General features: G+C 38.6%; 1 protein-coding gene across 4 annotated transcripts in view; it reads left to right on the top strand.

The window, feature by feature from the left end:
- The first annotated feature begins 852 nt into the window (after positions 1 to 852).
- The window catches only part of HERC2 (HECT and RLD domain containing E3 ubiquitin protein ligase 2), a 102,213-nt gene continuing 86,073 nt past the window's right edge, over positions 853 to 16,992 (top strand). For 2 of the 4 annotated variants that reach the window (XM_053969223.1, XM_053969210.1), the window contains exons 1-3: positions 866 to 922; positions 1,678 to 1,794; positions 12,126 to 12,240. In XM_053969223.1, the coding sequence (XP_053825198.1) occupies positions 1,723 to 1,794; positions 12,126 to 12,240 (187 nt within the window). In that variant the 5' untranslated portion in view covers positions 866 to 922; positions 1,678 to 1,722. Of the gene's footprint in view, positions 923 to 1,674; positions 1,795 to 6,660; positions 6,862 to 12,125; positions 12,241 to 16,992 lie in introns of those variants that run through there. The other 2 variants (XM_053969216.1, XM_053969230.1) reach the window with 2 other exon arrangements.

Genomic DNA, 16,992 nt, shown 5'->3' with positions numbered 1-16,992 from the left:
TACAGAAGATACAGAGGAGGCAGAGTTACTGATGTCTTCCTTGCATTGGTCTTTACTTACAAGACCAGCAATGGGCAGAAATTGATGCACAGGAAGATCCATCTGAATGAGTTTCTTTACTGTGTGGATGACCTTGCACTGGAACAGATTGCGCAGAGGGGTTATGGAGTCCCCTTCATTGCAGATATCCAGGAAGCATCAGGACAAATTAGAGTCACAATATTATTAGGGCTGGCAAAGACTTTGGAGGTCATCCAGTCCAACACCTCTGCCAAAGCAGGGTCACCTAGAGCAGGTTACACAGGAACTCAGCAAGGTGGGTTCTGAATGTGTCCAGAGAGATACACAGTCCTGTGCCGCGTGCTCTAGGAGGACGCTGCTTGAGCAGGGAAGCTGGACCAGACGTCCCAGTGTGGTCCCTTCCAATCTTACCCACTCTGTCATTCTGTTTGCCTCCGAGCTACTCGCTACTAACCTTTCTCGTCTGAAACATTTAAAAGCTACTTTTTTTTAGAAATCAACAGTACAGTTTGCAGATATCCCCTCAATGATTTAAACAACCATTTTATTATTAATTTTTTTAATCTCTGCATCCCGGCTGTAAGGATGCTCTGATCTCCGTTAATACCGGCGCGGCTCCGCCCGCCTGCCCACGGCCCCGCTCCGCTCCCCGCCCCGCTGCGGGACAGGATGTCCCGCCTCCCGCCGCTCTCCCGATTGGTAGAGAGTTCCTCTGGCGTACGGGGGGCCGAGCTTTGCCCGTCTCCAGTAGCGGAGGAGCGAGGGAGGGATCGGCGAGCGGCTCCGCCGGCGGAGGGCTGGGGGGTGGGCGGGCGAGGGAAGGAGGGGCGAGGATTACCCGGGGCCGAGCGGGCGGCGGTGGAGCGAGAGCAGGAGCCGCCGCCGTCGCTGCTGCTGCTCGGTGAGTGTGAGAGCCCCGACAGCCCCGCCGGGCTCGGGGGCAGCGGGGAGGCAGGGGCGGGAGCGCCGTGGAGCGGCGGTGGGAGGGCAGGCGGCGGGGGAAGCGCGGCCTCCGCTCCGCATCCCGGGAGCCCCGCGGGAGGGGCAGGCAGGGCAGGGGCGGCCCCCGCGCCGTGCGCGGCGACCCCTGCCCGGGCGGGGCTCTGCCTCTGCTCCCCGCGCCCCCCGCCCTGTCCCCGGGCTGGCCCGGGCGGGTGGGAGCCGCGGCTGGCGGCCGTCAGGGGCGGTGACAGCGGGACGTGAGCGCGGGGGTGGGATGCTCCCGGGAGAGGGGGAGCCCCCGGCCTCGGCCGCCGCCGGGAGGAGGGGGTGCGTGTGACCCTGATAATCGCTTTATGTTGGCCTGCGGCTTGCGTAATCTGCGATCAATTATTTATTTCATGCACCACTTACGGGGCTGAGGGGCAGCGTTAAGGCCTTTGGTGTGGCTTAGTGCAGCAGAAGGGAGGCTTCCTTTCCACGGGTGTGATAGGGAAGGGATGTGGAGGCTTTTTTCTAGGTTCAGGTAGTATTCCTAATGCGTGTTCCTCTCCCCGTGCAAATTCAGGGGATGTGAGCGAGGGAGGTCCTTCTTCACGATACATTTTAAAGATCAAGTAGAAGCCGTCCTAGTCTGAGCAAAAATAACCTTGTGTGGTTTACTTCATGTGCTAGATTGTCTTTTTTTAATTTTTGTCTTCGCTCATTCTGTAGCAGGTTGGGCTGCTCAGCCAGCCTGGAGAGTAGGCTGAAGAAGGAAACATGTCTTCTGATTCTTTTTGTCTGTCTGCTCAAGCAAGGTTTGACTCCAAATGGTTGAAGACAGACTTGCAGGTAAGGACTTTGATGGTCATATTGCATTGTGACCTTTCAGGTGCTGTTCAAGGATGCTCTTAGGCCAAAAAGCTGACAAGTAGAAGATTGCAGCTCTTGAAGTAGTTTATAGGTTTTCCCAAGTATGCTGATTTATAAGTGGTTTTGAAGAAACACCAAGTTATTTTGATCTGCAAATAGATTTGCATTTTCAATTCAGTCCCTTCTGCTTTGAAACAAGCTGGGCTACATATATGTGTTGTCTTTGCTGAGTGTCAAAGCTCCTAGCAGAGTATGTGGCATTTCTGCTAGAACTATAAATTCTTATTTAGGCTGTTGCTAAATGTCTTGTCTGCATATGAGCTAACAGTTTTAATGCACAAGAGAAGTGAAGCGAAAAAGGCGATGGAAATGTAATTTATATTTTGAAGAATTCAAATTAGATTTTGCTGTAGTTGTTTGCATTTTGAGTAGAGGGTTCCTTTAAATTTTGTCCTTTTTGAATTTTTTGTCAAAGGTATAAGGTTGAAATGGAAGTGGTCTTCATTGCAATATACCAGTATTTGGTGGAAGTTTTCTTTTGTCTTAGAAGATTTCTTCATTTAGCAAAGTTGCGTGATACGAGGAGGCTATTAACATGTTTTCCCTGCTCAGGTTTTACGAATAAGTGGAAAACATAGAGAAATAGAGTAGTTTGGGTCAGTTTTGTTTGTGTTAGATGAAATGAGTAACTAGATTAAGTCCTTGTCTCTTTGCCTTCCTTTACCCAGATGTTGCATATAGATCTCTTACTTTGAATAACCATTACAAGTTTCAACTCAAAACTATGAAATTATTTTTGGGATGGGCCAGCCAGTGTTATTCTTTTGTTAGTGTTAATGATAGTGGTCCTGAAAAACTCTTACAGATTCCATCTTTGTGACTTGATCCCGATTACTTGCTGATAGCCTACATGCTTGAGTTGAGTTGTTCTTATGGTTAGACAAGGATTTTCCTCCATGCAGTTGTGATTCGAAAGCAGCCTTTCTCTAGTATTTTACATCAAACAAGATAAATTGGAATCAGAAGTGACAGATATAGCCTAAGCGGTTCCATTATGTAGTAGGTCTTGAATGTAAATGCTATGAAATGACAGGGCTTGCTCTTGATTTGGCTAGATTAATTCTATTTTCAACTTTTGTTCCTACAAAAGTAAAAGTTTCAGACTAATGTCAGGTTTTTTTCTAATGTAGTAAATAAAGTTGCTATACAACATTTTGGAGATAAGCATATTAAGAAATATTTTTTTGTTTCCAGAAGGGTGGCTTTTAGATTGCAAGTATATTGCTTCAATGATTGTTGAATAGAGGAAAATTTATCTGAAAAAGTGGCAACCTTTGTTTGCAACACCTGCTGACTATGCATTGCCTTTTTTTTTTCTTCTGTATTATATGGGGTGAAAAATGTGACTGTTCATGTGATTTATCAGATTTTTCCTTTTCGTAGTGCCTTTTTTCTACATCCCTTTTTTTTTCCTATTTATTTAAGCTTTTCATAGGAGGGTTTCAGTTGTTATCCAGAGTTTTAAGGGTTATTTTCAGTTGTGTGTATAAATGCAACGAAATATTTGTGATTTGTGAGACTGTAGTTTAGTTGATGTGTTACAAGAATTCCTTTTAATAATGAAAATCTTCATTTGCAGCATATTTCTATGAATGAATGCTCTTACTTATACGAGTTCTTTATGTGTAATAACAAATTAGACTCTAATTGCCAGAGTACTCTTTTTTTTTTTTCCCTTTCAATCAAACTGTAGTCAAAATAATGAGAATAATGAAATAAGAGAACAGTAATGATTTGTCATCTGCTGGATGCAAACATAACTTCTCTGGAATCTGAAGACAAGCCAGGCCTCCTGGGTATAATATAATTTTCTTATTAGGTTACCTGTTTTTTGTATTACACAGGTCCTCATCACAGAACTTGTAATTGGGTGCCTGTGTTCAGTATTTTGAAAAATTGAGCATGTGAATCTTGAGTGGCATCTTTTAATGTATTAAATGGCAGATGCCTTCTGTAAAGGAAAGGAGTTTTGGGTTCTGGAGAATTTATCTACTACGGGAATGATTATTTTAGCTACTGGTTGGCTAATGTGACCTAGCTTTGTGTGGTTTTTTTTTTTAATAGGTATAAATCCTGTGTCTTAATCCTTTAAGTTCTATGTGTACTGAATATGTCGATTTCTTTATGTGCATGTTTTTACTGGCTCAGCTATAGAAAAGTCCTATTGGTGCTCAAGAGACTGTCAGCAGGAATTGAAAAGGTGAACACAGTACTATGAGAGGTTTGAAGAAGACACACTAAATTTATGTGAAAGGATTATGATGACTACAAATTGTTTGGAGTTGGACCCTGGAAGTCTTCATTTTGTAGCTACATTTTTCAATTCTCAGTGGACAGCAGTCCAAGAATGAGTAGGTGACAGTCCTTGTAGAAACAGAATTATTCTGGGGTATTACCTTAGGAGACATACAGAGACTGATTCGTTTTTAAAATAAATTCTGCTGCTACAAAATTTGGGGTGTATAGCTAGGATTGGAAGTAAAATAGTTTCATTTGGTGGTCTTGTGGTCTCCAAAGTACTTTTTTTTTTTTTCACTTGTTTCTGTTGTCACTGTTGCCAGAGAGTTTGTTTTTTAGACTTGATAACTGGCAGTTATTGTAGATTAAGCCAATGAAATCTCTCTGAAAATTATCATATGCTTTTTTATTATAGCTCAAGAAGGTGTTGCATGAATAGTGTAATACACAATATTCTAGTACTATTTGCATTGATAAGTATTATGTTGTGGTATTAATACCATAGGAAAAGAATGACATGTGGATTGTAGCATGGCTTGTGTTTAATCACCTGTGTGTCAATGTTGCAGCTGGTATCCAGGCCAAATTTAAATGTTCTTACTCAGTTTTGGGATGTTGCTGCTGTGAGACAAAGGCAGTGTGATGTAGCATGTTATTACTGCTCTTAAGTGACTATCAAAGGCACAAGTCCTTTTGTAGTAGCAGTGAGCCTCTGGCCTGCACAATTACCTGGTGTGGTGTGAAATGTTAGTGGAACTGTAGCTTCACAATTTTTTTACTTACATTAATTTTTCTGAAACTGAACAATACTATTTTAGGAAGCCAAAGTGCTCTAAAAAGATCCAAATGCAACCTGTAACTGCTCCATGTCTTTTTACAAACTTTGTATTTATTTGTGTGATTTATGGCTACTAGTGTAATTTTGAAGCACTCAGAAACATTTATTTTACTTAAAAAAAATTCTAAATTTCCTGGTGGAGCAAAATAAGATACTCTCTTATCTGAAAAAAACAAACTGTTACAGCAGCTGAAAAATCAGGGTAGTTCAACTGAATATGAGAACATCAGTATTACAATATGTAGTATGTTCTCCTATGACATGGACAGGATGTGCATAATATCACCATTAATAAAATAGTCCTATAAAGATATAAAACAGATGGATTTTAGTGCAGGCCACTTTCTCATGTGTTATTCTTAATACAGCAGCTTGAAAAGTTAGTGTATTATTTAAAATTTTAAGTTATTTATTTAGATTTGAATTAATACATTGAAAACATCTACCTATCTATCTACATAGTAGAAACCATGACATTTATAGCAAACATTGTGTGTAATGGGAGATTGGTATTTTCAATGACTGCTTCTAAGGAAGACATCCTTTATTATAAAAAGGGAAGATTAAAATTGTTTACTTAAACCTAGGTACCCAGTTTGCGGAATCAAACTGTGCTTAAAATAATTCTGATTAAATAGATGTACTGTACAACTAAATTGGAATCTTATGCAGAGACCTTTAATTAGTGATGGATGAATAGCTAAAAACTAGAATTGCTGTGAGCTAATGAGATGCATGTGTGTGTTCAAATGGAGTTTAATTAGGCTGCTTATTCTGGATCCTGTGGAGAACTGTTGTGCTTAATAGCAGGAGTTAGAGAGAAAAACTTTCATTTCCCTGTAGTGTGGAGAAAAACTTCAGGCAACAGTCGAGGTACAAGAGTTGTCTGCAAGAGGAACATGAGGCATTTCCATCACTTTTCATTGAGTTCATGGTTGGCAGACTATTTCTGTCATTATCTTTTGCCATGGAGATGAAAATCAGTTTTTTGAAATTAAATAGCCACCTTTAAGAGTTGCCTTGGTTTGAAACCTTTTTACCCTTCCTTCAAAGTTACATTTGTCATTTTGATTTTCTTGAAAATTCGACCTTCCAACATTCAGATCAGTGTCTTTACTTGTGAGAAGATTATGTAAAGAAATGATGTCTTGGCTATTAAAAGCAAGAAGTTGGTGAAAGTTGTCTTCTCTATTTTGTTGCTTTCCTGTTAATCTTCTTCTTTGTTTTGGTTTTCTGATCAAAAAAATGAAGGGCTTATTTGGAAGTTCTTACAGCAAACTGCAAATGAGGACTCCTTTGTATTTAAAGGAAGTGAACTTCGTGATACCAATTTTTAAAAGTTGCCTTGAAAATGAAGTAATGTTGTCTCTCCTAAATAAGTGATTTCCAGATGGAGGGAAAAACATTTTATGTGGTGTGATAGGTTAGAGAAATTAGGTTTAAAACACAGGTTCAAATATTTGGGCTCAGACAGAGCTGTTCTTCAGATTCTAAGTTTGAGGGAAGTGCATAATTTTTATTTGTATGTGGGTATTAACTGTTAACTTTTCCAGCAAGCGGAAGACCAGCACCCTGCTATTATGGGGATATTTCTAGTTTAACCCCAAATCTGTTGAAGTAATGTGGGGCTGCTGAACTTTTTGGTTTTGCTCTCTGAGTTCTTGAGCACTGTATTGAGGAGTAGTGATGTTGCACTGTGCTCTGCATAGGTGTGATAAGCAGCTGTGGTCTCAGGGCATGCCTCATTCAGCAGGGAAGGAAGGAAGCTAAAACAAAATACTAAGACAACAATGAAAAAGGAAACACAAATTGAATGGATTCAAAAATGCAAAAACAAAAGAGAGACTCAGTAAAGGACTTATTCTTCTCTGATTTTTCTTCACTACTGCTGGGCTGAAAGTGTTTTTCACGTAAGTATTTTTCTAGCGAGAAGAGTTTTTCCATGTAGTCTTTGCATTAGCCACTGGCTGTATTTTAAAAATAAGTGAATAGAAGAACAGATTCTCCACTACCCTTGGCAATTCTGAGGTGAAGATTATTTAAGTAGCTTATATTTTAAATCCATACTGATGTTCTATGGTTATGAAGTCAGTTTCTTAAATTTCCAGTGCAATTATATAACCAGGAATCCTACCTAAGTCAATCCTTGTCCTTTTGTGTCCTTTTATTTTCCTGGCTTTGTTTCTCTTGAGTTCAAGTTAACTTTTATGAAGGCTTCTATGGTTTCTGCAGGGAAGTTTATGAAACAACCTTGAGAACATAATCTAGTGTACTACATAGAGTTTGTCTAATTAAAATAGTTGACTTCAAAACCAAATCAGAGCTGCTGATTATTCTTGAAATAACTTACTGAAAGCAAAATAGTAGCAGTGCTCTGAGAATTCTCAGGAGCTTACCCAATTATGGTTGCAGGATTTAATTTTCTTGAAATGGAAGGAAATGTTAATGCCGGGGTCTTACTGTCTAGAGTTGATGGGGATGGACAGAAATTTCACTGCCAGCCCTGTTGGAGGTTGGCAGCAGCATATGTCAGCAACCAAACTAGATAACCCTTGGACTTAATCAGATGTTGTACCAGACAGAATAAATTACAGTTCTACTGCAGAGATAAGATTAACAAAAGATTAAAGTGGAGGCAGTCCAGTTCACAGTAGAAGTTCACTTTAAAGTCTCCTTTGGCCCTTGTGTTTTTAGTTTGGGATTAAGTGAGCAGGGCTGAGCCTTAGGTCTGCGTGGGAAGTATGGATTTGTTGAGATACATGGCTTTCAAGTGCAGGGATCAAGACATGGTCTGGTGATGAGAAAGTGTGACAAATTGTGGAAGATGCTTGGAGTTTCTGAAGGTGAGATGCGTAGGAGATGGGGATTGAGAAGAGGTCAGTAGATGTCATGGGAAAGGACAAGAGAGATTTTTAGCATGGAGAGTAAGTAGGAACATGGGCCAAAGTTGCAAGGCAGTGGATAGTAGTAATGGAGTATAGAGCTGCTGCTGTCCTGGTCTTTGGAAGGAAGTGTGTATGTGCTGGGGCAAGCAGGGCCTTGGGGGGAGATTTACAGAGGGTACTTCTCTGGAACTGTTGTCAGTTGCAGAAGTTCAGTGAAAACTTCATTATTCTTAATTTGTTAACTTACTGAGTTTAAGTTCATCCCTTTAAACATGTGCAAATGAAGTTACTAAATTATTAGAGGGAAAGATATTCATATGAATCAAGCAATCTAGTGAGAGAGACCTTACAAAACACGAGTAGCTGCTCTGGTGTTTAGAACTCAGTATGTCAGGAACCATGAAGACACCAAGTGTGTTTTTCTTCTCTTGCACTGTACCACCTTGTGAACATCCTTCAAATAATTTAGTGGAGGAAGTACCTTTTTCTCTTTTTTTTTTTATTCTGAACAAAGTTTAATTCTCATTTTGAATGCTGAGATGTGTTCATAGATTCTTTATGAATGACTGAATGTGAGAGGTATTGGTGGGAGCAAAGGAAGAAAGTCATGAAATACTGGAGGAAGAAAAAAATGCAGGATTGGGAAGTTAAAGCAGACACTTTTCTACTACACAGAGGAGTGTTATCTTCAGCTGCAAGTTTCACAGGGTCAAAAATGTTTGAGATTGGAAGGGACCTCTGGAAGTCATCTGGTCTAACTCCCCTGTTCAAGCAGGGCCACCTAGGGTCCAATGCCCAGGTCTGTGTTTGAATGTCTTCTGAATATCTTCAAAAATCAGGCATCCACAACCTCCCTGGGCATCTTGTGCCAGTGCTTGGTCACTGTCTCACAGAGAAAATGTGTTTCCTGATGGTCAGAGGGTGGTCAGAAGCTCCTGTGTTTCAGTTTACACCCTCTGGTCCTGTCACTGGGTACCACTGAGCAAAGCCTGGATCCATCTTTTTTACACCTTCCCTTCAGATTTTATATATATATAAATATATGTATAGAGTATATATATGTATATAGATGAGCTTTCCACCCAATTCCTTTCCTCTCTGCCTTTCCTTATAAAACGGGTGTTCCAGTCCCTTAATAATTTTCAAGGCTCTTTGCTGGGCTCTCTCCTTTTTGTCCATGTCTCTCACACTGAGCCCAGCTCTGGACCTGTACTGATGCCTGAGGCTGTTCCTCCTCAGCTGGAGAACTTTTCACTTCTTCATGAGGTCAGCCCATTTCTCCAGCTTGTCAAGGGCCCTCTGGATGTCAGCATGACCCTTTCTTATATCAACCACTCCTCCTCATTTCTGTTGGCTAAAAGAAATATTTCTCTTAAGGGAGCTGCAAATTTTCTATTATGATTATGTAATTTTGAGATCATGAAAATAAAATTGCTTAAATAATTGATCACTTAGAAACTCAGACTTTTCTTTCACTTTCAGCTAATATATATAACAAATACTAGATATCTGCTGAATGTTGAGTAGATTAATAGTCATTTTGTTACAGCTGAAATTAAGTTGCCCTGTTATGACAGATGAATTGGTTGTAAATACTATTTCTTAATTATCTGTTCAGTTGGTTGCTTTGATTATTGCTGTAAAGTCAGTCCAATGTTTCTTTACTTTCAAACTTGTCTCCTTTTTCCCTTCCCCCAACAGAGATACTGCTGACAAAATGTTAACTACAACCTGAGTAGTAGGCAAAATTGTTTATCTGAAGGCTGCTTATGGGATTTGGAGAGGGAGGTGGAACTCTGTGACCCATAGACTTGGTGGTTCCTCTATCTTTTTACAACATACCAAGAAAAAATTACTTTGATAAGACTTTGAACCAAACCCAAGGGCAAAGAAATTCTGTTTACTTTTTCAGTTTTTAGTTGCATGAAAGAGTTGAGTGAACTTTGTGCCATGTAAAAGGATTAGAGGTTGAAGTGGAGAAAACAGTTCCTGATTCTACTTAATATGAATGCTTTCAAAAGTAATAAGTAAGTTTTCTGAAACAGAACAGTGCTACATTATGAAGAATCTGGCATTTAAAGCCTGGAGACATTTAGATTCTGTGGGCTGTGAGAATAATTTTCCATACCAAGGTGATCTGAGAACGTAAAGTAAAATGTGTGAAAAAGACAGTTTATTAGAGAAAGATCATTAATTTGTGAAAAGCATAATTTATTATGCAACCCATCTGGAGTATTGCCTCACTTGCTATTTTTCAAGCTTCTATTTTACCATAGGTTAGCATTTAACAGGTGAAAGTTAAAAAAAAAAATAATCTATCACCACTATATGAACCAAAATCAGTGAAACAACTGTTTTACTTTTTTTACACAGGAAAAAAAAACTATGAAAAGTAAATTTAGTGTCCTACTAAAGTGTATGACCACATCTAAAGAAGGAAAAAAGTGAATGCCATTTATTGTTGAAATATTCATAGACTAGGAACAATTGAGAAAATCAGTTAATAGTGAATAATTTTTTTCATTGTTGAAATTCAACTTCAAATTATTCCAATTTTTAAAAAAGGAAGCCAAATGTACAGCTTTTAGCAAAACACAAATCTTTGCAAAAGCTCTTTGTGCTGTGTAACCCTGAGGAACAGGGACTGTACCTTTCAGTAAAGCATGGTCAGAGTTTGATTCTGGAGCTATACAATTGATAAATCATGGATAAGATGAAGAACGTCTAGCTCACACTGCATGATTCTGTCCCTGATCAGGCAATAGTAAGTGACAGACAAGTACAATGTGTCAACTCATATTTTATGCTGAAAGAAGAATTATGGAAATCATTGATACGTGTTGGAGTGGATTTCTGAAGTATGCAATATGAAGTCAAGAAATTACTATGGTCATTTAGTGTGTTACAGTCTTGTTTTTTAATTCCTGTTAACTGAGATGAGCTGGATCAGCAAATCTCTGCCCTGCTGGTGGATGTGTCTCTTAAAACCTGTAATCCTTAATCATTACAATGTAATGATTTTATTTTGTGCTATTTTCTCGAGACAAGTGGACTTTTGTGTAGTGGTAAATATTTTATGGCAGTTGTTGTAAGCCACATCTTTGTATTTCCTCTCAGTTAAAAAACTTTGGATTTGAATGCTAGTTCAAAGAGGCTTCACAAAGAGGCTTCTGAATGAGCCTTCAGCAGGTGGTGTATTTTCTTTTTTTCTTTTGTAAAATTTTTTTTTTGTGGTCTTGTTTGTTTTTTCTTTTTTTTTAATGTGGTCCACTGCATCATTGTGGTATGCAGAAAGTATTCTGTTTTTCATTTTTTTGTCCAGCCCTCCTCCCTCATGCTATACAGTTGTGAATTACAGCCTGGTTATTATGGAATTCACTTGGGATGTAGATACCTGTTCTGCAGCATTTTATAAAGCAAAAAGCAACATCCACAGAAGAGAAGTTATCCTGGTCATTAGGATTCTCCAAGGGAGATGCAAATTCCTAAATCATTAGAAGACTTGTGTTACAGCCAGTGCTTTTGTGAGTGGTTCCAGCTAGCAGAGTCTATATTCTGTTGCCAGTATTTGTCTCTTGAACAGAGTGTATTGGGAGCTGAGCTGGGCTGAGGCAGCCCTTTGCTCTTCCTCTGGGTGTAGTTGGTTTTAGGCTTGATCCATTCCATGATCTGGTTCTTCGTGGGAGAGGAGGCATTGTAGCAGTTGGAAAGAACAGGGAGGGTTGTGAGAGATGCTTTGCACAGCAGGACCAGATTGAACTGGCTGAATTCATTTACAAATCTGTGCCTTGATGTCATCATTCTGGTTAAGATGCCCAACTCTTTAGTTGCTGGTTGGCGAGGGGACTGTGAGCTTCTCTGTCTTGGGATTTTATGCAGCTTGACTTTGTTTGAATAGCTTTTCCTGACGAGAAAAAGGACTCCCCACACCCTCTCCCTGCACCCCAGCTGATGTCATCTTGAATGGGTGGTTATTCTGAGGTGACCAAATCCATGCTTTTGATGAGAATTTGTCACCAAAAAAAAGTTTATTTTGCTGGACTTGAACCTATCTAAATTTTACCATTTTGCTCTTTTAAGCTGAAAATAACATAGCTAGACAATCAAGGATTCTGAAGATTTTTTTAAATCTTCGTCATACACACACACAATCTAATTTTCAAGGAGATGGTACATGTGTTTTCTTTCTTCTGGGATGATGTATAAAATCAGGTGTGTTTTAAGTGTTAGCTTGAGTTGCCTTGAGAGAAAAGTGTGTGTAACTCTATTTAATGTATTATTTTTAACAGCTTGCTTTTACACGAGATGGATTGTGTGGCTTGTGGAATGAAATGGTAAAAGATGGAGAGATTGTATATCCTGGAACAGAATTAATACAGAGTGGTGAACTACCTCCAAGAAAAGGTATGAATTTTAAATTTCTTTGAATTTGTTAATTTTTTTCTTTCATTGTGATGTTGAAAATGGACTTCAGTTTTCCTACTGTCACAAAAATTTTGTTTGTCATCACCTATCTATACAATTTGCAGGTGTTAATTCAAGGTTTTGAATTAAATAGAATTGAAAGTGATTTCTAAAAAGTGTATGAAAAGGTAATGTCCAAGCCTCCAAATGAAGTCTTAAATCTGTTCTAGCCTTGTGAAATTTAACTTCATAACTAGGCATGTTACTATGAAAGAGGCTTGGCAGTGTCTTTTTGTTTGGTATGCTTGGTGTGTTTACAGCTGTAGCCTTTGTTTAAAGGAAGTGGACTGAGGAATGGGATAAAGCTGATACTGCTATTTCTAATTTTGTTTACCATCTTCAGAAAGTAACTGAAAGGTCAGCTTAAAAACTGTCCACAATCTGCCTGAGAATGTTGCGCGTGTTTTTTGGGTTTTTTTAAGGTTTTCCAGTGTACTTGAGAGCAGTTCTAACACTGCAAATACTGCAAATGGCAGAGTAATACATCTGCTTAGAGAGATTACTTAAGTGGGGTGGATTTTGTTTTGTGATAGGCAATGCTAGAATGGGATGGTTCTATTCTTGCCTTTTTTTCCATCTTCACCACAAAAGTGGTGCTCTTTTGACTCCATACTGAACAGAAAATTAAACTGGTCAAAAAGAAAAATATTTGTTTCCTGATCTGGCTGAAAGGGACTCACCAAATGGTCAGATAAGTTTTGTCAGTAATTTGTAAGATTCCCAGATAAATGAGGAGATGGGTAGAAATACTGCCTTTGGTAACAGTGAACTATTTTCTGGCATCTATTACTTTCTGAACTGTACTGTGGGATAGACATGATATTTCAAACCAGTAATGCTCAATTACTCACGTAGACAATTTGATCATACCTATAGTATGCCTCCTTTAAAAATAGGAGGAACCATGTGTTTTTGACTAGAGGAGGTAATTCTTACAGGAAGTAAGATACAGTAAATAATTTATGAGAGAAGAATGAATTATACATTTGCTTATCAAGAGTATAAGTTTTGTAGGTTATTGGTGGCTGCATGCTGTAGTAAAAATCAGGTTATGCTCCTAACTATTTCAGAGTTAGAAAACTTTTGTCTTCCCTATGCTGCTAGCCCTTTGGAATATTATTGTTGACAGTGATTGAAAATACATGTGATCTTATCAGGAAGGCTACTACAAAGCTGCTCATGAAATGAGTGGAGGTGGAGTAATAGTTTGTTCTTTGGGTTGGCTGCTTCCATGTGTAGTAATAAAAGGCATTGTAAACTTTTTGCAATAGAGGGAAGTATTACCTCTTAAAGGAATTGTAGGAAAAGCTTTCCCATTCACTGACAGCTTATGATAGAGATGTTGTGGTGGTTGTGGTATAACAATTCAACACACTTTGCTTTCATGTAGAAGAAGGATAACAAACATCTGTAGTACTGAAGGCTATTTTATATATGTATATATATGTGTGTGTGTATATATATATGCTCTTTTTTTTTTTTTTTGCTTTGCAAATGAAATTGATGAATTTATCTTTTCGTGCTGGATACTTACATGTTGCTTTTATAGTTGTACCTGTGCTAGTCTTTGACAGAAAACTGTTCTTCCAATATCTTTATAGCTAAGTAGCTGCAGAGAATAGAGATTTTTAGTTAATTATAATGCTTTAGTGCTTTTAGTAATTCTGAGAAGGCTTATAGAGAGATGCTGTAGTATAATTGTTTTTAATTTTCAGAGTATTCTTTGAAATATCAGCTAGGAAAATGCAATCTCTCACTTCTGATGCAAAATATAGTCAGCAGTATGAAGTAAAAATCCAGAAATGCTAAGTCAATCATCTGTGACTTCATGTTTGTCCACACTTAGCACATTTATTCTGAACAACAATGAGAATTTTTTATTTTAATGCTGGATGTATGTATGTACAAGTTTTAGAAGGTTCAAAAAGGTATAAAGTGTTAAAGACTGTAGAACACTGTTATTTAAAAATAGTTTGACACTTCACTGTATAAATAAGTCTTTTATGTTACTCTAAGATGTCCAAGCTGTGATGAGGCTTTTGAAAGCTTTCTCGTGTACATAGTGTGGTGGTGGTAAAGGCAGACTGCCATTTGTTGTTTCCAGTACTGCATTGTGGTGGGTTGACCTTAGCCAGGTGCCCACCCTTCCAGCTCCTTGTTTACTGCGCCTCCTCGATGGGTCAGAGGGAGAAAATAAAATGTAAAAGCTTGGGAGTTGAGATAAAGCCAGGGAGATCACTTAACAGTTACCATCATGGGCAAAATAGTCTTGGGGAAAATTAGTTTATTTTCGTGCCAATTAAGATAGACTTGTGTGGTGAGTAACAAAGGTAAAATCTATAATGCCACCTTCCACTTGTCTTTGCTTCTGGAGGAGTTAAGGGTAGGTATTGCATAGCACAGATCACACCTGTTCCTTTCCACAGCTGGAGGGTGTATGTTCTTCTACATATTTCTTGAAACACTGCAGTAGTTTAGAAAGTTAAATAACAGCTTTTTCAGGCTTTTAACTCTTAAGATTAATCCATGAACTGTTTCAGTGAAGTTAGTCTTCATAAATGCTATTGTGTTGGCCTACAGGATTCTAAAATACAGCTATCTTGCTTACCAGGCTTGAGTTTTGAAGGAAAAAAAGGCTAATGAAGGCTATTTCTGGTCACTGTCAGTGAGTTTGTGTGTTTAATCACAGAACCAGAAAAACTGATGGGTCAGTTTGCACCTGTGACCTTGTAGCTCAAGTTGAGTTTCATGAAATTAAAATCTAAAGTATTAATGTCTGTTTAGTTAGTACTTACTTTTTTGCGTAAATGATCTGAAAATATAATTCAAGAGGAGAGGGAAGAGTACACACAAGTAATGAGATCTATATAAAACCCAGTGGTTTTATATGAAAAACAATATAGATTAATGTCAATATTCAGAGTTTGCTGCTAAATTGACTGATCTGGAGATGAGCAAGAGAGGTTGCTGTATGTAGCCCCTTTTATTCAGTCTTTTTAAAGAAGATTTTTGATTTAAGCCCATCTACCGTAAGTCTGTTTCTTCACTAGTGCTAATAGCTCTCTGTTGCTGCTGACTGGACTGTTCAGAAGAGGCACTTCATTCTGTCAGTGGATATTAGCAGTAGCAGTAGACTGGAAGATAGCAAAAAACATTCTTTTTCTCTCTAGGAAGAATATAGAAGTAGTGCATTTTTTTTTTTCTCGTGTTAGCAAGAATGTTTGGGTAGGAATAAGGTCTTTGTTTTGAATTCACGGCACTTTAAGAAAAACATGTCTCATAAATGTGTTCAACAGAATGTTTGTATGTTTCCAAGTACCATCTGAGGACACAGCTGTGACAGTAGTGATGTCCAAATACAGGTGCACTTGCAGCATTACATGTATTTCAAAGACAATCAGGCTGCCCTCAGGAAATTTGGATTAGATAAATAACTTGTGTATGGGAATCTATGTTCTGAAAATAATAAAAAGTATTAAATAATATTATTCTTACTGAATTTTCAAGTTAGAGAACTGTTACTTGTAAAATTTTAAGACAATACCAGTTTCTTTAAGACATACAGGTCTCTTTTGTGGGTTGCTATTTATTTATTTTTGATTCTTCAGACTTCATAGGTGGAAAATTCTGTTTCAATTAGTTGTTTTAAGCTCCAGGACAAAAATATAAAATTGTCAGCTTCATACCTCCATCCTGCCTTTGGCAAACACTGTGAGCTTCCTCTTCTTTTCCCCCTTTCCTGAAAGTTGGACCTTTCTCTGCCTGGTGCCTCTAAATACACAAACCTCATGCAGTGTTGCACCTGCAAGCAGGTTAAATGAAGTCCAAATGCCACAAGCAATTCCAGAGAGGCTGGCAGAAACAAAATATTTATGACAAGAATAACAGCATGTGGGAATTGGTTATGGTGGCTGCTGTGCAGACCACGTTATAAATCAAACTGTAGTAGTGAGTAGGGATGTGGGCTGGCTCCTGCTTTGAGCTTCCTGTTTTGTGTAAAGGAGAACTTGTTAGAAATGAGAAGTGGCCCTTTTCTCTTCTGCTTCCCCTGATCCAGCTGTGGGTTGTACACAGTGACTCAAGAATTCAGTGCTCAGCTGTGAATTACCATACTCTCTCTGCAGGATAGGGAAGTCTTTAGTCACTCTGTTGGACAGTTTGACTTTAGAAGAGTAGAATGCTCTGTTGTAAATTAAAAATAATTTAATGCATTTTAAATAATAGTATACCAGGGAAGAAAAGTAACTTTATTTCTGATTAGGGTTAGGAGATCAGAATCTTATCATCTAACCTAGAAGGCTGTATAAATATGGTTTAAATATGGTTTATAAATATGTATAAAAATGGTAAAGCATATCTTTCCCTCACAAATAACTATCAATTTTGTGTATGTAGGTATATGTGTGTGTGTAAAAAATCAAGGATTTTTTGGCAGGAAATATATTGCAGCTGAAATATTTCCTGGATCTGGGACTACCAAATACTGGTTTAGGGAGGTTCTAAGATACAGCCCTTTTCTAAAGCACACCGTGGGACTTTTTGCCCCATCAGCATCTGTAGGGAAACTGTTGAAGGCTTTCTCTTGCAATGGAGGGATTCCCAACTACATGAGTTCATTGGCATTTCAGAGCAGCACAAGACCATACTAGAACAGGTGGTGGAGAACACTATGCAGTGTCAGGTTTTTTCCCT

Source organism: Vidua macroura, chromosome 2, assembly GCF_024509145.1.
Source record: "Vidua macroura isolate BioBank_ID:100142 chromosome 2, ASM2450914v1, whole genome shotgun sequence".
Classification (NCBI taxonomy): domain Eukaryota; kingdom Metazoa; phylum Chordata; class Aves; order Passeriformes; family Viduidae; genus Vidua; species Vidua macroura.
The sequence above is the reverse complement of the archived record's forward strand: the minus strand, read 5'-3'. Positions and strand labels throughout refer to the sequence as shown.